The sequence below is a fragment of the Lycorma delicatula genome, chromosome 4 (genome assembly GCF_047948215.1).
Source record: "Lycorma delicatula isolate Av1 chromosome 4, ASM4794821v1, whole genome shotgun sequence".
NCBI classification, from domain to species: Eukaryota; Metazoa; Arthropoda; class Insecta; order Hemiptera; family Fulgoridae; genus Lycorma; species Lycorma delicatula.
The window spans coordinates 34338582-34366247 of NC_134458.1; the positions used below are offsets into that span (position 1 = coordinate 34338582).

The following is a 27666-nucleotide window of genomic DNA, read 5'->3' on the forward strand; positions in this document are numbered from 1 at the left end:
TCAGAAAAAGATATTTACTTAGAAAAATACATATCAACATCAGAATCATCTACTGCTATAATAAAAAAAAATAATATTAAATACAAAGTACTGACATAGACTAAATTTAACTGTATGTTATCAATATTTTATTTATTTCACAAGTAAAAACAATTATATTCTTAAAAAAATTGATGACAAAAACTGAAAAAGACAGTAAACAATAATTCAGCATTTTAGTACTATGATTAAAAGATAATGTTCAAAAAATAAAAAAGTTTAATCATTAATGAAGAGATTTAACAATATTATTAATTTTTTCTTCATAATCTTCTTTCTTTTTGTTTAGATTATTTTCAGCATCAACAAATGGTCCACGACTGATTTTTCCTGGAACTAATTTATCAACGTAAAGTGACTGCTGCTGAACATACAGATCTTTTAAGTGCCTGAAAAAAATATTACATTTTTACTAATGAATTGGGACTTACAACATGCTTATTTGAAGGGTTACCTGTGTTGTAGGAAGAAACCTTAAATAAGATTCTTACTGTTAGGATCTTAAAATAAGATATGATTTTATAGATAGGAAATGCCAATTTTGTGAAAAAAAGAGGTAATTTGGGTTTTGAGCAGAATGAAGTCATAATCAAAGTCAGGGAAGACAGAGAGTTGTTCAAATCCTAGCACATCTAGTGCATCCACACTGCTCTAAAATATTTACCTTTTAAACTAAACAATCACCATCCTCAGACACACATTTCCTTCCATAAATTTCTACGAGTCATCTCCTCACCCACTCACTCTCTCTTTATGAGTATGAATGTGGAAGAGACCAAGTTTCCATCCTTGTAATTACAGCATTTCACAGTATAGCGTAAGCAAACTTGCTTTCAACTATAAGTTTTGGTTTAAGCAAGTGTTCTATTTAGTAAGATGACAGTACACACTAAAAGTTTTTTTTAACCTTGTGTCAGTTTGTCTATTTAAAAGCATATGTGCTTAAACAGACCAATAAGAATGGTACAACACATAATAAACAACCTACCATATAGCTAGAGCTATAGCAAGATGAGTTAGTGATAAATAGTTACCATATGCAATTCTCAAGGTCAGGGTCAAAATCATATTTCTTCCTCTACTATCAGTATAGGCCTACAAATTTTTTGTCATGGAGTATTTTGGAAGTAATAAACGAGACAGCTAGTTACAAGACATAAAAACTGTGGAACCTACTAACTAAATTGCTGTAATCATAAATATAAATTTTATAGAAAGAGAAAGTTTATTATAAAAACAATCCATTTTGGTTTATATTTTTATTGGTTTAAAGAAAAACTTCTATTAATTTGCAAAAAGTAAATTTCTTATGAATTAGTGTAACATAATGTATTATTTCTGCAATACTAATTGCATGTACGATACCATAACAAAAACAACAGATTACAAAGGTGATTCAGTGAACAAATATCAATTTCAATCAAGTGACAATTTTTTTGGCAGTTAAAATTATTATAATATGCACATTTATAATAAAAACCTGTTATGTTAAATTAAAGAAAAAAAAAATTGATTCCATTATCTGGGTGTGATAGAAATTTTAATAATACAATGCCAACTTGGGTGAGGATGTCTCTGTTTGGTGTCCATTTGAATCAAGGAAGTAGTGATTTCTAAAAAAAATGATGAAACAAAGTTTTGCCTATTCATTAAACATTATTTTATAAAGAGCAAATCACCTCAGGAGACTAAAGAAAACTTGACACATATTATGGTGAATCTACACCTTTGATTAGAACGGTTTATAAGCACATATGAGCACAAGTGACACTGAATGTTCTGGATACCCTAATGATGTCACTACTCCAGAAATGATTGATAAAGTTCATGATATGGCATTGGATGATAGATGAGTGAAGGTATGTAAAATTGCTAGTGCTGCGGGCATCTTGACTGAACAGATATACAAAATCTTGCATCAACAGTTGAACATGAAAAAGCTATCTGCAAAATGGGTGCCACAAATTGCTCACAGTTGACCAAAAACAAAATCATGTGAGGTATTCCATGAGTGGTTTGTAGATGTTTCAAATCCATAGGAATTAAGTGTCGTTTCATCACTAGATGCAATATGGATATACCATTACATGCCTGAGAACACAGCCCAATCCAAATAATGGGTTGCCAGCAGGGTCGACACCAAAGGTGAAGGCCATTCCTTCTGTCGTGGTCATTACGGCTACTGTTTTTTGGGACTTGCATGGATAATCCTCATCAACTGTTTAGAAAAATATTCAATATTTACAGGCAAATATTACACATCATTATTGGACTGAAAAATGTCCATGACTGGCCCACAAAAAAGTACTTTTCCATTATGATAATGCACCTGCTCACTCCTTTGCAGTTGTGGCTGAAAAATTGATAATTAGGAATTAAACTCGTTTCCTATGTCCTTATTTCTAGATCTGACTCTTTCGGACTACAATTTATTCCCAAACATGAATGAATGGCTGGCAAGAAGGAGTTTTATTCAAACTAAGAGATGATTGCAGGAACAAATTTCTATTTTGCAGAGTTGGAACAATCCTATTATTTGGAAGGGAACAACAAACTGGAGCAATGTTGGATAAAATGTATAAGCTTAAAAGGAAACTGCATTGAGAAATAAAGAAGGTTTATCTCAAAAAATTGTGGTTTTATTTTTGCACAAACTTTTCAAACCACCCTCGTATGTGTGTGTGTATATGTGTATGTATGTATATATAGATATATACACACACATGAGGGTTGTCTGAAAAGTTTTGAGCCTAACATAGAATGATGTATTTTTCTGTCAAATAGTTTTATTTTTCAACAAAGTCTCCTTTCAAGTTGATAGACTTTTTCCAGCAAAGCTCTAATCTCTTTAACCCTTCCAAATAGAAGCTGGCATCTTTCTCCGCAAAATAGGCGTTTAAATTTGCGATAAACTTCTTGTCTGATGAAAATCTCTTTCCTCCAAGTGAAACTTTAAGATCAGGTAACAAGTTGCTTGGGGCCAGATCTGGTGAATACGGTGAGTGGTCAACCAATTCAAAGTGCAATTTCTGAATTTTAGCCATGGCGACCATCAAAGTGTGAGGAGGTGCATTGTCCTTATGGAAAAGCACTTTCTTCTTCTTCTTCAAATGTGGTCATTTTTTGCAATTTCTGCCTTCAGCTTTCAAGTAATGATGCATAATACTGTCCTATTATTATTTTTACCTTTTTGAAGATAATAAACAAAATTCCATTACTGACCCAAAAACATTATTATCCCCTTCCTGGCCGATGGAACCGTCTTTGCCTTTTTCAAAGCAGGTTCACCCTTTGCATTCCATTGTTTTGACTGTTGTTTCGTCTCAGGAGTGTACCGGTGGATCCATGTTTCATCAACAGTTATGAATCAACGCAAAAACATCTGACTCGTTTTGCTTAAACTGCTCTAGCAGGGCCTTGGAAATGTTTATTCAAATATGTTTTTGGTTCAAAGTGAGCCAATGCATGGATAACTTACGCATATCCAATTCTTCAGTTAATATATGACAAACATGTTCTTTTGATATGCCCATAGCCTCTGCTATCTCTCTAACCTTAATTCATTGGTCATCCAGCACCATTTGGTGAACTTTTTCGATATCAGTGGTAGTTCCAGTTTTTGGCTGTCCTGAACATTCATCATCAGCCAAGCTGGTACAACTGGTTGTACCAATTTAAACATGGGTTTAAATTCAGCTACACATCTTTTCACCCTGGCAAATGATGAGACAGAATCTCTGTAAACAGCCTTTCAAATGCAAACATTTAATAATGGCACAATATTCAGTTTTTTCCATTTTCACAAAAACACTTACAATACCGCTGAAATTCTAGTGAATACCTTTCAACGCATGCACGAATATATTCCCTAACTTTTGTTGATGAGTGCTGCCATCTTCAAGTTGAGGCTCAAAACGTTTCAGACAACCCTTGTGTGTATATATATATATATATATACATATATATATATATACTTTTTTTCTTTCTAAATTCTATTCTTTTGGGAATCAAATTCCTCTGCACTATACAAATTATATTAATAATCCGATCAACCCAAGTACAAAATTAATAAAATAAAGTAAAATAGGATGACACCTACCTTATTCCATAATCCAAGCAAGAGCACTTTCATGAGAACCTTGCATATCAGCTGCTCTATAATTTTTCAATCTTTTGTTGCAAATTACACATTAAAATTAAAATTGTATGAATTATATTTTGAATATATATAATATATTATGATAATACATAATATTTCAACTCTGTACAGTCACATAACTGTGGCTAGCTATTCTACATGGATTTCTATTTTATTTTTATTATTAATTTTAATTTTGACTTTTAATTTACAATTTAAAATTTTGAATATAAAAAAAAAATTAGTTTTATTTCTGTTTTGATTTAATTGGAAAAGGATCTTTTAACAAATTTAATTTTAATGAGCAATTTACAATGTACAATTTTAATTTTAATGTGTAATTTGCAATGAAAGATTTGAAAAATTAAAGAGCAACTGATGATGTGAGGTACTTGCGAAAGTGCTCTTGCTTGAATTATGGAATAAGGTAGGTGTCATCCTATTCTATTTTATTTTATTAATTCTGTACTTGGGTTGATCGGATTAATAAAATATAATATATATATATATATTATTGTTGATTATGATATGTATGTATACTTTTAAAATAAAAACAATAACTTTTAATGTTTTTCTGAATCGCTAAACATTTTTTACACAAATTGCAGGCAGTAAAATATTTAAATAAGTAGCAACGATAAAATACAGTATAGTATTATACTGCACAGAATTTATTTCAAATCAACTCAATACAGCAATGCAGGAGATGAAAATTATTTAATTATCAGGTGCTATCATCAGTTTTCAAAGAATTTTACCAATGTATTTTCTTTAAGTAGAATATCTCAGTTACATTTAAAGTTCAGATATCTACTTTACATCGAGTTACGACTTAATTTAGAATTCTGTATTACTAAAAAAAGGTAATGCACTGTCATCATAATGTGCCTTAAAAACTGAAAATGAATGATCCCATATATATACACAGGTAACAAACATTTCTTTCACTCAAATCATTATTATAATCTGTTGGATAAAATACTTTCTTTCATTTCAGCTTTATTAAGGGCTTGATAGGTTGTGAAATGATTAAAACTTTTTCTATGTTCATATTTTATATGAGAAGTCACTTTATAAAGTAATTCTGTAAATACATATATTCAGAATGTCACAAAGTTCTCCTGGGACTTTCACAACATATTTTACTTGTGAAATAATGGAGAAAGTTCATATAAAAATACGTCCTAAAATTCTTTGTTTGGGAATTATGGCTAGTGAAAGACTTCACTCGCATTTCAACTACCCCAGTGAAATGAGGATGTACTTAAATTTTTAGGACTTAATTAAGGGGCAGAATTTATGATTTCTTATGGGTTTTGACTTGAAAAATTGAATAAAATAGGTCCCAGAACCATACCTGCTGTAGGTTTTGAGAAATTTGGGGTATTCTGCTGTAGGTTTTGAAAACCAATAAATTGGGGTAAAAAACACGTTTTTTATGTACAATAACCTTGTTAAATTGGTAATAAATACATAAAATTTTAAAAAACTTGCAGAGAATTTAATTCTGAACAAAACAGTGCAAGACAAATTGAATAAAACAAAGAAAAGTTAGAAAAATTTTAATTTTATTTTGAAGCCATACTCTACACCAAAGTGCATTATACATAGCGGTTTATAATAAATGTTCAAAAATGAGCCTGCCATTTTTAACACACTTCTGTATTGCTTTTGTTGCTCTTTTTAGTTCATAGCTGTCCATAAGTTGCTCAGCCGCATCCATAATGCGGACAATTAATTCCTCACAAGAATGTATTTTTGTTCTGTATACAGTAATTTTCATGCATCCCCAGGCGCAAAAATCTAATGTGTTACATCAGGCGATCATGGTGGCCAGGAATGTGGACCTTCACAACTGATCCATTCTGAAGAAAATGATGATTTAAGTAAGTGGAAATGGCACAAGAGAAGTGGAGAGGCAGGCCATCATGCTGGAAGTATACTTTGTGTCTCAGTGATAGAGGAACATCTTCAAGCAGTTTCTTGAAAAAAGTGCAGTAAACCTCAGCATTTAAATAGCCAGGTAATATGAAAGGTCAAAACGGCTGACTGTAAAGAAGGCTGCACCAAACATAGATGTTAAGTCGGAGTTGAAAATTGCCTTCCACAGTTTCGTAAGGATTTACTTCTGTCTTGTACACTCATTGGGTAAATTGTTGCCTTGTTGGTAAACAAAACGTACTAGAAGAGTTATCAATTTGTATTCCACCAGTTGAAGAACTCTAAGTGAAATGGACTGTCTCCTGGGTGTAGATTTTGAACTGTTTATGATAAGGATAAAACAACTATCAAATGGAAAACTCAGATCCATTTAGAAAGATGTCTAGTACTGATACCTGGACTGCATGAATAATAATTTTATCAATAACAGCATCATGCTGGACAAAACTTTGTAGCTGGTATGAATACAAGGTAGTGTACCTGTTTCCTGAAGAATGAAGAACTTGTGCTAATTGTTTTGGGATCTCAAATCCTGTGATTTGGAAAATGATCTCACATTCTACTGCAGCAGCTGTATCATTATCATTACACGCACCAGGATTCAATACCATACAACATATTCCCCTGTTGTAAATAAATATGGCATTACTTTACTGGCAAACCGAGTTTGGCTTTTGTTTACACTAAATAAAGTACTTTTCTGACAAATGTAGTAATGTACTGTTTCTAAATAATATTCAAATTTTTCTTTGTTTTATTCAACTTATCTTACACAGTTTGTTCAGAATTAAATTCTGTACAAGTCTGTTTGAAAGTTTTATGTGTTTATTACCCATTTGACAAGGCTATTGTACGTCAAACATAAATAAAGGGTTTTCTACCCCAATTTATTGGTTTTCATCCCAAAGCTCTCAAAACTTATAGCAGATACAGTTTTGGGGCCTATTTTATTCAATTTTTCAGGTCAAAACCCATAATAAATCACAAATTCTACCCCTTAATTAACGTCCTAAAAATTTCAATACAATCTCATTTTACCGGGATAGCTGAAATCCAAGCGAAATCTTTCACTAGCCATAACTTGCAAACAAAGCATTTTAGGACATATGTTTATATGAACTTTTTCCATTATATTCACAAGTAGAATAGGTTGTGAAGTGCCAGGAGAACTTCATGATGCACCTGCATATATATATATATATAAGAACATGTAAAAAAGTAAAAAAAAAAAAACATGAATTATACAGATAAATATGTATATATATATACATATACATCATATTTATCTGTAAAAGTCGTTTTTTTAACATTTTTATCTAAAAATAGATGATTTATGCAAGGAAACAATTTTACATAGGATTATAATATAACTAAAATGTGATAATTAGTGAGAAAATGATATTTATTTGACTGAAACCTACAATAATCCATTATGCATCACTGCTCTCTTCCTCATTACTATAGTCATCCTCTGATTCACTTTCTTCAACCACATTTTCCTCAGTCTGACGCAAAGCATCGTCCTCATTGTCATCCAATATATTGGAAATTCAAGTCTTCAAAAAACTCGTAACAATTATGCATTGATCCTCCATGTCCCATGCCTTCACTATCCACTCCAGGATTGTACACCTGTACAATCAACGAGTGTCTTATCTGTTGAGTTGGTCAAACTGTGTCCCCCTTCAGCCATCCACTTTGCATATGAGGTGTGGCTATTAAATAACAAGACTAATGCTGCTACAGAAGAACTGTGCATGCGTCAAATTCGTACGACCAACAGCTATGTAACGTGAAGCCTTCTCTTTTGACTGTTGCCACTCCAGTTTCTATAGACATATTAATCTGGTCATGGTCTTCGTTTGGGTAACATTTGTCTTTATGTTTTGCCGAAATAATAAGTGTTTTATTAAAGCAAAGAATTGTGGTGAAATTTCATATTAAACTTGGAAAAACCACTACTGAAACTTATCTTTTATTAAAAAAGCATATGGCAATGAATGTTTATCACGTGTGTGGGTTTTTACGTGGTTTAAGCATTTCCAAAATGGCTAAGAAGACTCGAATGAGCAAATCAAAATTCAAAGTGATGACTGTTTTTTTTTTATATTCATGGGACTGTGTACCTTCACTGGGTTCCTGAAGGTCAAACTATTAATCAACATTCGTAGCTTGAGGTCCTTGCTCAACTCCATGAAAAAATAAGAAAAGAACGACCTGAATTGTGGAAAAACAAGTTATGGGAGTCAAAGTCTTTATCAGGACAAAACACCGGCTCACACTGCATTGTGCATTAAAAGGAACAAAATTTCAGACCGTTAAAGCAGTGAAAGAAAAAGTCGCATGCGTCATGAAAGAGCTAACAGAAGAAGATTTCCAGCACAGTTTTGAACAATGGAAAATTCGCATGGAGTGTTGTAGGAATAGAAGAAGGGTGTATATTAAAGGGGATAATAACTAAATATGTATAAATTTAAAATAAAATATTTTACAGCATTAGTTTCGTTATTTAATAGCCACACCTCGTATAATTTTTTTTTAAATTGCTTGTTGGCAGAAACATCTAAAGGTTGCAATGCTGATGTACAACCGCTGGGGATAATGACCAGATCTACCTTCAACTCAATAAGAAGTCATTTTGTATCATCCCTTGAATGACCAAGAAACTGTCCCAGACAAGAGAAGGCTTCGACCAATTGACTGTTCCAAACTGTGAGCACCTAATTACAAATTTACATCCATCCAACCTTTTTGCTGGATGCAAACATGAATTCCTTTGGGTAAAATTTGCTTTGGCACGGTTTTCCTCTTAAAAATTTCATAAGATGGTAATTTTATTCCATTGTCCATCACTGAAAGCATCACAGTACACCTTGATTTTTCACACCCTGTTGTTTGCACTGGTAACTTTTGGCACCTTTTTCACAAATGTTACTTGGCATGTCAAAGAAAATAGGCATTTGATCAGCATTATCTATTTGAGACAATTGTTTGTTTTTTTGTAGATCAATGACAGGCTTGTGAAAATTTATAAATTTGCCATTAGAGTCCTTTGGCATTCAATAATACAATGATGTTCACTCTGTGTGGCTGCCAACTCTTGCGCCTCGAAACATAACATTTAATGTGACACACGTTACGCAGTACTTTGACATAATCCAATAACTCTTCTTCAAGTTGTGCAAATTTTCCAGTCTTCAGACTTTGAAATGCTTTCCTTAATGTATTAATTTGGGCAAAAGCCTGTTTTTGTTTCCTCCAGTAGTGCATGTTAAAATCAGGAATTGTGAACTTACATCCAGCTGTTATGTTTCCATGTTTTTCTGCATATTCAATCAGTTTTAATTTGAAACTTGTAGTATAATTAGAATATTTAATACTGATCATAGATATTTTACAAAAATCACTTTTCACTCTAACTGCCACTGATAATGTAATACAGTAACTACCAGTAAAAGCCAAGAAAACAACAGTATAACTGTGAGTACAGTAGGTATTCGTGTCCATTCAGTAACAAAATGACTATCTTTCAAGGTCAACTGTTATTCTAGGAGGTAGTACCTGTCCATCAATGAAAAGAAAATTCCATAAACACTAAGAATAAAGTTGGGGATGTTTGTAATGATATTCTCAGGATTTATCCATTCTTGCTCTTACATTCACCACTTCCTAGAATCCTTCAAACAGACTTGAACTAACTTATCAGTGAGAATGAAAATTTATCCTCAACATCTTGAAAATAAATGTGGTTAAAATCTTATTTTTTTAAAAATACTGTTTAAAAATTGAGATATGAACTAGGTAAGTTAAAATGGTGTATATATACTTTTTCTTCAGCAACTTAGTAATATGTTCTTTAAATGTAATAGGAGACAGTCCAATGAAGCATCATCTGGGTTTAAGTTGCTGAATAACGTCCACAATAGGATTGTTAGGTCTTCCTGTAGCTATAGTGCTAAATGAGGTATTTTAACAAAAATGTGTGTAGACTGTAGCTATGGATTTCACTCCTGTTGGCCATGTAGTCATCATCAGTGATATGAATACAAACATCACAGATTGGTTGCTAATGTAACTTTCTGGAAGTGTAGTAAAATTGGCAATTTTTTTTTTATACATGACAGAAGGAATCCTATCTCTGCCTTTGATATTCCTGCCCTCTTAATTTCTTGTGACAACAGTTCAACTAGAGTGAACATTGTAAATAAGATTTTACATATCCTAAATGAGAAAAATTCAGACGTTAACATTCCTGATATAGTCAAATAATGCCAGTTTTCTCCTCTCCCAAGATAATAATTAAGCTAATGCTAAGATTTCCCATGTAAGTGTTCCGTGTTTTAGAAAAATTTGAATAAGTTGAAATATTTCTAAGTAAAACGCTGCTGAATTTTATAGGATTTTCAGAACACTGGCTAACCAATGCAGAGACAGAATTACTTTTTTAACACAATTTAGTTTATAATTATCAACTTAATGATTCTTTAATTTAAGATTCAGAAGTTTTACTCCAGCATATTCAACTTTGATATTTCATCATCAAACAATAAAATAAAATAAAAGAGGAAATGTTCATCACTTACTTATCCAATTTTTGTAATTCAGATACTTTCTCTGCTATTTCAGGTGCATCAGCTTTTAATTTTACCAATAACTCTGCTATATGTGTGGTTTCAGTTTTGTATTCTTGATTAATGTTTTTTATAACAGTCTAGAAAATTCATAAAAAAAAATTGTTAAAAATGATAAATCATAACTTAATGTCATTCTATGTAATTTATTATATACAAATCACTTTATAGTGTAATTCATAAGATATTATAATTACAGTATAACTTATTATATACACATCACTTCATAGTCGAATTCAAAAGATATGTGTTTACTTTGATTACTCTCAAGTAGCAATGGTTCTTACGGTCATCACCCTTAAATAAAATAAAATGCCAATACACTGTATCCAGCATTTTAAACTACATGATAGTTTAGAATGAATTTACTAATTAAAAAAAAAATTATTTACACCATATGTCGACATCATTTACTTTTTTATTATTTTGTTACTTAAAAAATCAAGTTTGCTTTGATTAATGGAAAGGAACAAATTTTCATTAATAATTAACAATTTCTGACATTAAAATCAAAAGTTGTAACTGACTATAACTCTAAAAAAATAATTAGGAAATAAATTTCTATCAATGGGTAATCTCTTACCAAAAATGTATTAACATCCTTGTTCTGTTTTAGTTTAGCAAGTGCTGAATCAAATGAACTGTATGTATCTGCTCGTTTATCTTGGTGGACGAGTATTTTATCACAAAGCCCTGAAACACGAAGTCGGCTTTCGCTAGCTTCATCCTGTGAACACATATGCAGCATGAGAAATAACTGGGATTGAATGTCCATACAGTTAAGATTTTTTCCATTTCAAAATCAATTTTCAACATAGATATATTAAAGCAGTATTATTCCAATGCACAAGCCTCGGCTTATGCAGTGAATAATCATCTAAAAAAAAAAATTATTAATACAGATTTATTAAAACCTGCTGTTATAAATGAAATTAAAAGTAATAATTACAACTGAATAATGTATGAAGAATATTTCAAGCATGTTGTGTTCTGAACATAACCCAATATAATCTGCAATAACAAAACAAACTAAATACATTAAAGCAATATATATATTAGAGGTACTAATGTTAAACTTTTCAGGTTCTTTTTATATATGATGCATAAATATACTAAATAATAGATGGGCTACTTATCAGCTAGAGTCACAGACTATATTTGATATTTTAGAGGTTGACATCTTTTTCCCATTAGTTCACTTTAGAAATGAAAATCCATGTACGATTTCAGTTTTTTTTGAGCTCAAAAGACGATGAAGGCACTTCATGAAAAGTAACCTCAAAATTTCAATCCAAAATCACTTATATATCCATCATCCGATTTAGTATTTACTAAAATATCATCTTAACTGCTTGAAGTTTCACATAAAATATGGAAATGAAAATGGAGCACGATCACTGCAGGTGCATAACAATAGTTTATACAAAACACTTGATCTTAGGTAAGGATGCTAAAGATATGATTTTCTTCACATTATCAGAAATATATACTTTTCAAGCCAATGTAAGGTAGCATACATCAGTTCAAAAACTGTTCCCATTGCATTAACATGGGAGTATTCTATTACCAAATTTTGAAAATGATTAAAAATGGCAATTGAATACATGTATACTTTAGTAGCAGATGTACTAATAGTCCTTCAGTTAAGGGCCCTTAAACTTCTTCAGAGATAATGAAATAAAGAATGAATTAAGTTAACTCACTGATATGAAAATTTCAGTTTAAAGTGCAACTCAAGAGAGAACCAAGCAATTTAAGAGTAACAGATTTTAAACTGCATAAATTGATCGCCAATCTATGGCTACTTTCTGATAACTACTCAACAGAAGCATTTGAAAAAATATGTGTAGATATTATTACCATATAAAATATATCAATTCAAGTAGGGTACAGTCTCGAAGATAGTTAATAAAAAGAATGAATAGCAATGTACTTCTTGTACTATCTTTTATAACCTATTTAGTCATAATTAATGAATAGGATTAAAACAAATGTAAGATCTTAGCATATTTCAATTAAATTGACCTTATTTTCAAACCCATCTTATAATGGTTTTTACAAATCCCTTTCATATGTGGTGTAGTAAAATGTTTGATCTGTGTTGTATTTGCTCATTAGTTTAAAACATTGTTTTTGTTAAAATTAGTGTGTTTCTAAATTTCATATCGTTGAACAACATTCAGCTTGTGGCTTTTTATGCCAAACACACAATAAGCATTTTGCAGGAAATATCTTGCTATCTATGTCCTGCTTCTATGAGGAAAGTGCAAAGGTTGATTCTGTCCTATGTAGTGCTTGTACAAATACCTTGTATCTGTAGGTGGCTGTACATCCAGTTTATTCGATCTAACATTCAGTGCAGCCACTGGTTTAATCTGCATACTCCCAAGTTATTTTTTTCCATTAATTTATTTATTTGGCCTATCCATTTTTTTTTGTTTTAACTTTTTCTATTTACACGACACAACTGTGTGTGGGTAAATAGCTGATGACAAGGACTAGATATTTTTTTGTACTAACTTCTCCTTTTAATAATGGTTGACAAAGGTGGTTATAAAAGCAACATACCAAGCCTATTACAACAAAAAACTTAAATTTATAAAAATACAATACATTAATGTGTAGATGTAAAAGATTTCTACTAAAAAATATCATTAAATATGACTAACACACGACTTACAACTTAATTACCTGAAATCTAATTATAGAGTTCAGGTATAAGATAAAGAGCATTTTAATTAAAGGAATACTTATTTCTGAAGAATGGAAAATAGATAAGCACTGAACACATATTTTTTCAGCCAAAGCTGTTAATGTTAGTAAAAGGAATAATCATCCGATAGCCAGCAAATGTTACAAGTGCAAAGTGCATTGTCTACTACAGTAGAGGAAGCAAAATGCATTATTTAATAAAACAAATATGAAGGGATCAGCAAATTTGACTGCTAGAGATCTACAATAATGAGATTTTTCTATTTATTGATATCAGCAGGTGCACAAAGAGTGGAGGCTGAATTGTACATAGACTATACATACACAAATTAAGTTACACTATTCATATTTTAATTATAAAAGATATAAAATAAATTACCTTAGCAATGCAAAAGTCAAGTCTTACATAAATAACAACTAACAAGAATAACAAATAGAAAGCAATGACGACAAGAAGAGGCTCTTGTAGCATTAATATTCTTGGAAACACGTAGCTCAACTAAAAACACAAAATAAATGAATAATTAGGTAAAAAATAAAAATCCTAAATTATTATTATGAGTTTAACACTATGTTTGAAATATGAACAGAGTTTCTTCAGAAACTTTGTAAGGTAATTATATGATTTTTCCAGACAAGTCTAATGATTCTGAAACATATTTCTGTCAATTATAAGCAGGACCTCGGAAGTTGTCAATTTTTTACTTTGGAGAACTAGTTATAAATTCAATGTTTACACAAATTTCAGACATATGAGGAAGAGAAATATTTTACAATAATGTGTTGTATATTTGTAATGAAGGATGTTAACACAGCCTAATTCAGAAAATATAAATTTTATTATGTAACATAGATAATGCCTTTCAACAAATTACAACAAACAATCAACTTTCATAGAGAGCGGGTGGACGAGCTTGGATGGCTATACTTCTGAACTGGATACTACGGCCAGAAAAGACTAAAATTTATAGACAATCTAAAGGAAAATGGGAGCTATTATGGTCTTAAAAGTATAGCTGGAAGTAAAGTAGAATGGAAACTGTCATGGTACAAGAGACCTGCCTGAGGACAGATAACCAAATGATGATGACTGATGATGATAATAAGCACAAGAGGGATCAAATAAAATTCTTTTATTTTATTTAAAGAGCATATTTCAATAAAAAGAGTTTTTAGTGTCACTAATTATAGATTTCTTTAAGAAACTTCACAAATAAACTGTGTAATCTTGATAAAAGGAGAATAAGGGATCATTTGATTAAAATGAGGTTTAAATTGTAATAAAACTAGTATTTAATTTGGACAAAATTAAATGATCTAACACATGTTTAAAGTTTGTAGTTAGCAAGTAAAGTTTTCTGAATTGTATAAATCATAAAGGAAAATATATGTGGCAACATTTTTACAAGATTAATTGTAAACATATCACTACAATCACACATTTTCTAAAAATTGAATTTCTCACTCAGCAAATGTGAAAAAAATAATTTAAATAAAACAATATCGATTCAGTCTAATTTGTAAAGTCAATTATTTGTGAGAGGAAAGCCTTTAAAAGCAATAAGGTGCAAAGGAATTTTCCAGTCTATAACTAAATGCTCTACCTGCTTTCTAATAATTTTTCAACCAAATAATTTAATATTCACAACTAATGTTTAAATTGTGTAATTTTCAAAACTTTTGCGACCCTGTAGACATCCTCGAGTATGATATACATTCAAAATTAAAAATAGCTAACAATCTTTATTCTGACTGGAACATAATAATACATAGTATATAGATCATGACAATATAAGATAAATTATAACAACAAAAACAAGTTATAAGATAAAAAATACATATGTTAAAAGTACATAATTCTAATTTAAATACTAATACATGAAACAATGTTAAGGTAAATGCATTAAATATAAAAAGTTATAAAAACATAATCCATAATTCAGAAGCCGCTGAATTATTTTGAGCACATATTTATGTACACACTGATGGGATGCAAATAAACTTTTTTTTTAAAAATCATCAATCAAGAAATATTCTATCTGTAAAACAAACAAAAACTTTTAATTGCATTCTAAATAAATTGGTGGGAAGATTTTTCCAACAGTTTGTTAATTTATTAAAAATGGCAATGAAATCATTAGCCCTTTTCTCAAAAGCCAAAATGTTATATTGAGTTATATGAAAATACTTCTGTTGTCTGGTTAGGTAGAGGTGGAAAATGTTATTTTTAAAGAATAAGTGACCATTCTTTTTAGTAAAGATTGTACACTCATAAATATAAACACAAGGATAAGTTAATATTTTTAAATGTAGGTCTACATGATTCATATGTATGGACGTCAGATGATCTGATAGTCCATTTTTGTATCTTAAAAATCTGTCTGATTTATTGTGGGAGCCCCAAGAGATGACATTCTTTAAATGAAAATATATGTAGACATAATAAATATTTTAAAAATTCACTTAACTCATTTTAAACACATAACTTTATAAGAAAGTTATATTTAATTTAAAAAGTAATCTTTACAACACAATTTGATTGCTTTACATCACACAATTAAGTCTACTTAATATATTTTCTAAGACTTTTATTTTAAAATCCCAATAAACATGCAATAGTAAGTTATAGTGTATATATTACCAAAAGACATTTGTCTCAATATACTCACTTCAAAATCCTGAATATGATGTTCAACTAAATTTTTCATAGTAACAGAAATAACAATCCGACCTTTAGTATCTAAATATGTATAGTGCAAAGAGTCAGGGAGCCTCTGCACCGGATAAGGAGTTGTTAATTGCATACTATGTGATCCTTCAGGTAATATAATTTTTGTAACTGCTTCATCAATTACCATATCATCAAACACATGATCGACCAAACGCATCTTTAATTTATAATCATCACCTACACAAAACAGTGTAAAATTAAATTACAGCCCATCCTAGTCTCTTAGATCAATTTATACCACTATTAGCAAATTGAATTTAAAAGTAATTCAAGGATTGCCAAATAAAAAAAGAAGGTACCTATTATTTTTGGTCAAAGGTCCTTTTTAAGAGATTAATGACCCTTTACAGTACTTCAAAAATTATTCTGAACATTCTGTTTTAAATAAACAGAACTAACCTAAAATGCACAGCAGAATTATAAAATTACTGAATTTTATTAATAAAAGAGCTTTCAGCAGATACTGCAAAAGTACGTCACTTCCAGCTTAAATTTAATTTAATTCTTTCTTAAAGGTTAATGGCAAAATAACCTTCCCTTGTAATCAAAATCCTGCTTTCATTTGAAACAACAAATTAAATATACATATTTATGTATATATGATACAATTTTAATAAATTTACCTGAATTGTAAAGATACTCATAACTGGGAACAGAGTATCCCAGAACATAGTGGGTTTTCCAACCACCAAACAAAGGAAATCTTGGTCTGAGGTCTAACTCAACCGAATCACTCAGTACACGCATATGTGAGGTCGATATATTACCGATTTCATCCCGATAGTATGCATCTGTAGCAGCAGCAGGCAAAATAGTCTGTAAGAAGAAAAAAAATATATATATAAATTTACGTGTGAAGTTTTCAAACTTGGTCAGACACAAATGTGTTTTCATAATACAATTACATTAACAAAGAAAAAAGAATTCATAGATTATAATATGGACACACCTATGCCCATGGGCACAAAAACCAACACCCCCACACAAATTTCTTTAACCTAATGTCTATTTTTTTAATTTAAAATAATAAAAAGAAAAACTAACCTGACCAACTTCCTAAAATACTTAATAAAGCTTCACCTCATGAGACTTGTGCCAAATTTATCTCATGGGTCGGATGAAGGCTACAGATTGTTTTACACAAGTTACAGATTTAAAACAACACAAATTTATTACATTTTGAGTATATTAAAACCAATTAACTAAATTAAAACTTTATAACACAATACTTTTATTTATTTGTTATTACAACGTAAACATCCATAACATCAACTTTATATACAATTTTTTAATTTTATTGAAGAAAACTGAAATCTCTAGATGAGATGTATTTTTCTTAATTAGTAAAAAAAAGAAGATTTAAGTTAATTATTGCTTATAATATTTATTAGATCAGAATCTCAAAATAAACAGGCATAACATGAAGAGAAACATTATCACTATTTGAATTTTCTATTTATCTGTTATAAATTGATATGGACTTTTAAAAATAGTTCTGGTTTACATGAAAATGAAAGTAGTTAGAGTATTTAAAATGATATTTATATCTACATTTTTTATTATGAAAAATAGGGTTGTCTCCTTTTTTATCAAATAATGTCTCAAAACCAAACCAAGGATGGCAATCTTATTTATTTAGTTTAGTAGGATTAGCGAGTTTTTTAATAAAATTTTTCTGATATTTATGTTAAAAAAGCAGTGTATTTTCTAATTATTTAGAGGTTATTACTTTTTCTTGGCTATTTAATTACAAAGAAAATAAATAATAAATATCCTGCAAAAAAATAAATAATCATTTTTTTTCTTTTTTAGTAACAACTTGGGCAGAACTTTTACATGGTAATCAAGGTTACCATCCAATAATCTTATGTGTGGTGCATCTACCGTATCAGCTTGGTGGGGAAGTATATATTTCTCACAAAAAAGAGTAAAATGATATAAGTTGTGTATTATAGGGTAATCTGAACTAGGCAAAAAATTTCAGCGGAAGAAATAAATATGCTATAACAGGGTAGAAGTGAGCATGTTAACTTATACTAAATTGATTTAAAAAAAAAAAAAAAGAAAAAGTATCTGATATCAATTACCTTGAAAGATTTTATACTTGATACTCCACTATGTGCTTCACGCTGATATTCATAACGAGAAAAGGGTCCTTTCAGTTTTGCACCTGTATGTAAAAGATCAATTTCTTCTTCTACAGCAATATTACCCCAATGTGATACTTCAATTACACGCTGCAAATGTGTGACACTCAGGAAAGGTGAATTATTTTCATAATGTATTACCATTACATCCTAATAGAAAATAAAACAAGAAACATAATCATAATAACATACACCAGTACTTATAGAAATAACAGTTAATAAAGACGTTACCAAGTCAAAAGAAATGTTTCACTTTCTTATAGGCATTAGATAAATTGCTAGACTTCTGGAGATAAATCATTTGTTTAATTATGGATATAAATTACAGGTTCAAGAGCTGCATTTTTCACCAATGAATAGGAGATGAAATTTCCAGGAGCCAAAAGAAAGTAATTTCATGCAATTCACTATTACCTATGTAGCAATCTCCAAAACACATGTAAAATTATATAACAGTAGAAAATAAGAATAAGTCAGGGCAATTATATGAAACAAGAACAAAATTTCATAACTTCACTGATTAAGTTAATAAACAATAAAACTAATTAATTTATATAAAAGTAAACAATACATATTTAATTTACACTAAATTAAGAAGAAAACAACACTAATATTAAAAAACAATTTTTTTATTGTTACCATTATAAGAATGATGATACGTACCTCAGAAAACGGTTGTATTTGAGTATAAGGACCATATGTGTAAGTAGTATCGGACTGGGACAAAGGTAATAATTTTGAATATGATTCAACATTACGTGTACCGACATTAACAGCAGTAGTTTGTTTTATGACTTGATATGGGCTATAAATATAATGGTTACCTCTGTAGCGAACAAACTGTTTATCTTTTTGAGATATACTGGTTGGGTATGGTGTCAAAATGTATGTATACACTGTCTCAACTTCCACCTGAAATAGATATTAAATTAAAGAAAAGAAATGAGTTTTGTATTTGCATAACATAACAGACACACACACACACACACACACACACACACACATATATATATATATATATTAGCCTAGTATATGTAACGCCCACTACATTCAAAGCCAAAAAGGAACAGGAAATCTTAAGCACAGGTAAATTAACATTCACTAAATGAATTTAATGAAAGTCGATGCTAAAACAAATCACATTTTTTTCTTCCTGAAACATATTTCTAACTCTTATTACATCCTTCCCAAAACTTCAAATTAAATTCTTTTTAAATAAATGTCCAAGATTTTTAGAAATTTAACCCAATTAACTTTCAATATTCACAAGCATCAGATGAATTGCATATTTTAAATAAAATACAGTTAAAAGTTGCAATGAATTTTGCAACTTCTAATGATATAATAATTAGAAAAATGACAACAGAATAAAAGAAAAGCATCTATATGTTTAGAGATTTTATTCTGATATTTCTAAATAAAACAAATCAGAGCACTCTATAAATTATTTACGATTCAATAAAATGCATTAATGACTTTTGTGATATCTGTTTAACTGATTTAACAAAGACTATTATTCTAATGTAACATTAACAAAATGCTGTTATTTCTCATTTTGATCTTTACTAAAATGCATTCCTGTAATACATTGCAGGGGCAACTTTATATTTAGAAACTAACCTCAAATGTGTAATCTGAGTCTTAATTATATGAAATGTTATGATTTAAACATAATGGTACGACATAAAATTATTATTAGAAAAAAGAACCCCTGAACTTTGTGCAAGATAATAAAAAACAAAATACAAGCCTTGCTATTGAATTACAGTCAATAAATTAAGAAATTAATGGTAAACATTCTCAATGAAAATCTACATAGTGATAATTTTAGTAATTATCAAAGGCTACTCTGCTTTTCACAACATCATATGATTTCTAAGTCTTGAACACACACATTACCTCAGATTCTGTAATAAATTTTATAGTTTCAGTCTAATAACTTTCAAATAAAAAAGTTTCAGATTAAAATAAAAAAATATTCATAATTTTTCTACACACTAGTTAAAAGATTATATAAAAAAATAATAAAATTTTCATGTTATAACACCAAACACAATAATAACGTTAAACATTCCATTATTACTATAGTTTCAACTCACTGTAACTGTTTTTCCAGATGAAAGCGCTTCTTTTAGGTCAATACGGTAAAACTGTTTATCAACATGACTGTCCACTTTAACTTCAGTTACTTTTAGATTTGTTCCGGTCTAGAAATCATAAAAATAAAGTTAACAAATATTAAGATAAAGTAATCACATGATGAGGAAAATATCCCACAAATTGTCACATTACTATTAAATACTAGCAGCAGAGTATAGATCAACGCTGCTGAAATTTATTGCATTACCACACTCAATATAACAAAACAAGAAAGTTAGTTGGTTTCTTTTAAAAGATTGGTCATCAAAGATACAACTCTAATGTATCTTGTTCACATCCTTCACAATTTACATCCAAGTGAATTCACATAACAAATAATAATTATAATCAAAAACTTGCATATCCACTGGAAAAAAATAAGCCAAAATTTATTTCAAATGAAGTGAAAAGAAAATGGTGAGTACTTAGCAGTAAAAATTATCTTTCCGCAAAATAAAGTGCCATGATGAACACACATTTAAGTCTAAAGTATACATTTAATCATATTAAGATTTACAGGTATCAGTACATACTCCTGTATATCGTATCATAAGAATAAAATTGAGATAAATTGATACATTATTTTAAAAAGTCACCTATCCCCTTCAAACTTTAGAAATATATGACTGCAAGATAGGATGTAAGTGTCTGTATGATGCACTTCAAGAGGAAATTTTAAATCTCAACAAAACTCCATTTACAAGAGACCAATTGTTTTACAAATTGCATAAGTAATAACATTTTTTACAATATTATTAAAAATAGTTATTTTCTTGAGATATGCAAATGATAATAAAAACATATTTAGGTTTATGGAATCATATAATGAAATATAACTGGGGTATTTTTATTACTACACATGAGTAGATGTTTCTACAGAATATTAATGTCCCTACACCATAAGTGTTACGTATATTTTCTAAAAAGAATACATTTAAGGAAGAGTTGCAAATGCCCAATTCTCAGGCAAATACAAGATCTGGAAGGATTAAAATTCAATCAGTATGTTGCCTTGATGCCTCAAGTACACATTCCAAGGATAACTCAGCAATACTTATAAAAAATATATATATAATTAAAGCCTTTCTAAAATATTTAATTTAAAGTATTTAAGTAATAGTCCATTCAATCAATTAATAATACCTTAAGAGTGTACTATAACAGATTGAGTGCTATGAGACATATTTATCTCTCGGGGAACAAATCCAAGACTGATTATTCAACAAAAAAATTTTTGGGTCATTTTTGCTGAATGTTTTTTTAAAAATATTTGTATTTATTTTAAATTAACAATTAATCAGAGATATGTAAAGTATTATTATTGTGTTTTTTTTACTATTTATAACCAAAAAAATTGAGAGATAAATTTAACCAAAATACGTTGTAGCACTCAACCTGATAAATTAAACTATTGTTACACTCAAGAAATAATATCAGCTTGTGATGACAAAAAATACTTTTGTGAATGTAGAAATATGTAAGCAAACACATATTAGTACATCACGTGAAGACAAGTTAAGACTTGAATCTGGATCTGCACACATCATCTAGGATAACTGTCACCTCCGATTTAAAATAGATTTATTTCAGTTGTTATAGTAAAAGAACAAGTTCTCTTCATCTGCTCTTGCCGGTTACTGATTGTTGAGGATCAATTATTTTTATTTATTACTAGCTGACCTGGCAATGCTTCGCCATTGCTAGATTTGAGTATATATATATATATATATATATATTATATGAACACAAATAAAAGTTTGATAAAACATTAAAAAACTGAACATTACGGAACTTCACGAAAATTAACCTTTCCCTTTTCTGCATCTTCTGTTTTTCCCTTCTTCTTTTTTCCCTTTCTCCCTATTTCCCTTTTTCGCAAAAATATTTCTTTTCACATAACTAATATATATTCTGAATATGAACAAAATTAGACTACAAATACAATTTTTCCAAATATCAGCCCCAGTGCTATCTAGAACGTCCATTTTTTCCATGTAAGTAAGAGATAATCTGAATATGAGCCAAATCAGACCATAAATACAATTTTCTGAAATATCTTGACCCCCAGTGCCATCTAGCAGGTCCAAACTAATTCAGAAACCTTCGCGGGCATGCACACAACAACTCACCAAAGTTTCATCGCAATCAGATGAATGGTATAGGAATGCATTCAGGACAAACATTCATTTTGAAATATATATAAGATTGATGACAAGATTTTATGGATGTTAAAAAATTAGCCCTATAATAGTTAGAAGCTACTTTTGAAAAAAAGGCTTTTTAGGTTTTCGTGAATTGTAAATACAAATAAATAAGTTTTAAATAATAAGCTATAAACACCCTTTAAAATATTATCATACATGTAGTATTTTTAATGAAAAAGAACAAATATTTGAGCATTTTTTGAAATTATGAGTTTTTTCCTAAATTTCTTTCCTTATTGATCTTTTCTTAAACAATGATTAACAGAGATTAATATCAGAGGTAGCTTAAATATTAATATTATGGTTACCTCTGTCATGAACTACACATGCTAAAGGAACAGAGAAAACAGTTTTCAAAGAACCAGGAAATTACATAACTAGACGTGCATGGGAAGAAACAGAGTATCAAAAATTAAGTATCACTTACATACAGAAATAATGAGGTAAATGATAATTTGAGATGAATATTTTCATTACGACAGCTGTAAAGCAACACACATAAAGAGATTTCAATGAATACATGTAAATCTGAAGGTAGAAATACAAAAGTGCATATGGCTTTAGGTTTAACTTACAGATGAAGTTTTCATACCTACATCAGAATTAAAAACAGCACACACCTCATTCAAGTCTATATATATCAAATTCAAACTATAAGGTGTGGGAATAGAGAATATGTAAACATAGAAATAAACCAGTATCTTTGGGCAGTATTTCTTAAATATTTTTTATGCAGAGGATCACAAATTAAGTCTAATTAACCTTTTGAAGTACCTATGATTTGGCAAGGGCCCATACTAACCATTATGATGATGCAATTTTTCCTTAACAAATGTTACTGGTTTCAATTCAAACAACAAAAGCAGTATTGCGTATCCAAATGTTCGTTCAGCTACGAGACTGGTACTTCATGGTGTTGTTTTACCGATTCTGATTATTCTAACTTCTTGAAAAGAAATTTCAGATTCCCCAGAAGGTTCAACCGATGATCCTCCTCAACTTCAAAAGAATTAATTACATTCCAAAAGAGTCAAATATTGAACCTCACCTCATCACACAAGCAGAACTAAGCGACCTAATTGGTGACTTGTATTTGTCAAAAGAACATGCAGAACTCCTAGGTTCACGCCTTAAAGAATGTAATTTATTAAACAATGAAACTTAAATTTCAGTATATAGAAATTGAAACAAAAATTTACTACAATACTTTAGTAAAAACTTAAAGGCAGTGTTGTTACATAACTCGAATAAGCTTTCTTCTATACTGGTAGCACATGCTGTAGGAATGAAAGAAACATATGAAAGTAAGTCAAAAATTTTAAAAGCTATCAGGTATGATGAACACTCATGGCGAATCATTGCTGACCTGGAAGTGATAGGGCTTCTTCTCGGTCTCCAGAGTGGCTTTAAAAAATATATATATTTCTTATGTTTGTGGGATAGTCAGGCTACAGATAAACACTACAAAGTTACAGACTGGTCAAAAAGAAATCAGTTTACCCCAGGAAAGGAAAATTTTGTCAATATTCCCCTTGTCAAAGCAGATCATATTATCTTACAACCTCTACACAGAAAACTAGGCCAGATGAAGAATTTTGTAAAAGCATTAAAGATGAAGATTGGTTTAAATATTTAGCTGAGGTTTTTTCACAATTATGTGAAGCCAGATTAAAAGAGGGAATATTCATCAGGCCACAAATAAGAAAATTAATTCATAAAAATATATTTGACAGAAAACTGAATCCTAAAGAACTAGCAGCATGGAAGTCATTCAAAGATGTCGTTGTTACTGGTTTTCTTGGAAACAAAAAAGCTGAAAACCATGATCAGTTTATAAATGAACCCTTACTCTGAACTACAAAAATTTAGGTTGCAGAATGTCATAGAAAATTAATTTTTTACATTATTTGGACTTTTTCCTTTAAACTTGGGTGAAATCAGCAACAAACAAGGAGAAAGCTTCCGCCAAGATATATTGCAGATGGAACAACGTTATCAAGGCAGATGGAATAAACCTATGATGAGTGACTACTGTTAGATGATAAAAAGAGAAGACTTCACTGAACTCAAAAGGAAAATAAAAAAAAGAAGAAATTAAGATAAACATTAATGTCTGCAAAATAAAGGGAGGAATTAGAATAGTAATTATTATTTTTGTATTCTATTACTTAAGAAGTTTCTCAATATTTTAGAGCCATAATTAAAAATCTGAGGGTGATGAAGAAAAACTGATTTCATTTTAAGATTCAGTATAAAAAATACATTCTAATTCACCTAATTTATCTCATTTCCAAAAATTTTTTTTTTGTTGACCTCTGATTTTTCTGTACCAAAGCTTTCCTCCACTGCCACTAACCTGCCTTTTTAATGTCTCCTTTATAATTATTCATCATTCACAATTTCAGTGCCTAAAATCAAACTTGTTTGGTTTTAGAATATAATATTCTACTTTCTTAAAATTTAACTCACTTTATTATTAGTATTTTCCTTTTTGTTATGTTTACTTTAATCGTATTTAATTTCAGATTAAATTCTCTCTTATTAATCAGCCCAAAAAATTTCAATAATATATAATTAATCAAGGCATTATAACACCAATCAGTGATCTTGTATCCAAAATACAATGGCTAAAATTCTTCAAACTATTTTATTTTTTAATTCATTGAAGTACAAGTTTCTAATCCTGGTAATTATTTAGAATAAAAGTAACGGTGTCATTTTTAGAAAGATCATTAATAATTAATTAGAAAAATTAATAAATACTAGTGGCTCCTTACTGCTCTGCAGCATTATTATTACACAGTAATGTTATATATTTTTAAAAATTGGCTAAAAACCCATCCCAGCTAAAAATATATTGAATCTATGCTGCTCCACAGCATTATTATTACAAAGTAATGTATATTTAAAAAGATCGGCTTAAAACCTATTCCATTTACAATACGTCTCATCCCCAATTCCCATTGTTTTTCTGTTTCCTTTCTTACCACAGGAAAAATATGTGCACAAAACCTATTTCCAGTCCATCCGGGCATTCTACTGGATGGATTGGGCTGATTTTTTTTTATTCTGCTCAGAACGGCCCACAGATATGTCATCAAGCATTGACAGATCTTCAAAGTGATTTTCCTGTGAGTAATAACTTTAGTTCCTCAATCAAGTAATAAATGAGAATTTTTTGAGTTTTCTCAGAGGAGACTCAAGTTTGGAATCCGATGACAGTTTGACATATCTGTGAGACATTCCATGCAGATGAAAAAAAAAATCAGCCTAATCCATCCAGTAAAACGCCCACACAGACTGGAAATAGGTTTTCAGCCAATTTTTTTTTTTAATATATAAGATTGGAGGGGATGAAGACACTTCCCAAAGGCAACCAACATTCTACAACTAGGGAATAAAGACCTAAATTTTACATGAATTTTTTTCTTTACTTAATAATGGAACTTCAACATTCTGTTAAGATTAGGCAGATTAAGACTTTTAATAATTAACTGACACAATAATTCATCTGATACCCAAGAATGATTTTTTTGTAATTAGAAGTATTAAATTAAATCAAATGCTTTAATGAAGTTGAAAAAAAAGAAAAGATTTTATTATGTTATCTTTGTCACGTGTAAAAGTTTTGATAGACAAGGTAATATCTCTGACAGTAGACAATTTTTCCAAAAGAACAATGCTGAAGGTTTGTCAATAAAATACGTTTTTCAAGAAAATGTATGTTTATTATGCAATATTTTTTTCAAATCTAAGATATTTTAAAACAGTAAATTTGCCTAAAATTTTTAACATTCTTATTTCTAATACAGGAATAAGAATGTTAAGAATTAACATTCTTATATCTTTCAAAATCGAACTTTTGTAGTTAGATCCCTAATATATGCAGGCCTTCCATTTAGCATCCTTGTTGTTGGCCTGATATCCCACACAGTTGGTAAATATTTCAGATATGAAATATTTGCCTCAACTCAAATGGTCAAACACAACTTCACCATAAAAAGCATATGAGAATACAAAATGGATATTACACAAGATACTTCAAAATACAAAAATCAAAACAGATAATTTAAAAAAATAAAGATAAAATACATGGTGAATTCAATTAAAAATCGGTTACTAGTTGTGTAATGCAAAGCATAGTATAATGCTAAGTAAAGAAAAAATAGTTCCGTTGTCTGATGGAAATAAATACACAATATTTTACTGGTAGAAGTGTATATTCTACTCAACAGTACCTTACAGACCACAGATGTCCAAGGTAAAACTACACCACTACATACTATGCTTAAGAATCTTTGTATTTCTTTGAAATATTAATGTTTTGAAAAAATAATAAGGATTACGAACCAGGAGACAACTCAAGCCGTGATATATCCCCGCGAAAAAGAAAAGGTGAGAAAATATTCTCTCTATAAGTCGTTTACAAGTACAAAACAAACATTCATCAATCAATAAGATAGATAGATAGATATCCTATCTCTTTACGTGGTGCATAAACAGAAGATAGCTATTTAAATCTAACTAAAATAATCATTTTACTAACCTGTGCCCCAACGAATGCAACTTTACTTTTAAACTGAGGTTCAATTGCAAATAGAAAGTTCTTCACTGGAGTTTTACCGTTGTTTTCTATGGTTATTTTATGAATGATTTTTGCCAACTGGGATGATAGATCGATTGACCGGTCAACATTCTTTATTGTTAGATCGTAATTTATGGATTCCGTAGGTAAAGAAATAACAATATCAGATAGTAACAAAGCACATACAACAGAATACTTCATCGCTATATAAGAATACTTCATTGTAAGTAAATCAATACCTGTTGACCCAAACATGCACGCAAGCAGACATTAACCTACAAACTGAAAATAACCATGCAACCGCTGTCACAATTTAATTACAACGAACCAGCAGCTTACACGACAACGCTACAAAGAGACTATAAAAATTACTTGCAGAAAGATTTCACATTAAGTAAA

At 29.8% G+C, this 27666-nt stretch overlaps 1 protein-coding gene across 1 annotated transcript; it reads right to left on the minus strand.

Annotated features, from left to right (window-relative positions):
• On the minus strand, positions 1-27586 carry LOC142323254 (dolichyl-diphosphooligosaccharide--protein glycosyltransferase subunit 1). The gene is made up of 10 exons (XM_075362649.1): positions 27229-27586; positions 20439-20546; positions 19003-19251; positions 18280-18489; positions 16816-17008; positions 16131-16369; positions 13841-13960; positions 11333-11476; positions 10702-10829; positions 1-428 (listed from the first exon to the last, which is right to left on the minus strand). The coding sequence occupies exons 1-10, from the start codon at positions 27520-27522 to the stop codon at positions 266-268; spliced, it is 1848 nt and encodes a 615-aa protein (XP_075218764.1). The 5' UTR covers positions 27523-27586; the 3' UTR covers positions 1-265.
• Positions 27587-27666: the final 80 nt, after the last annotated feature.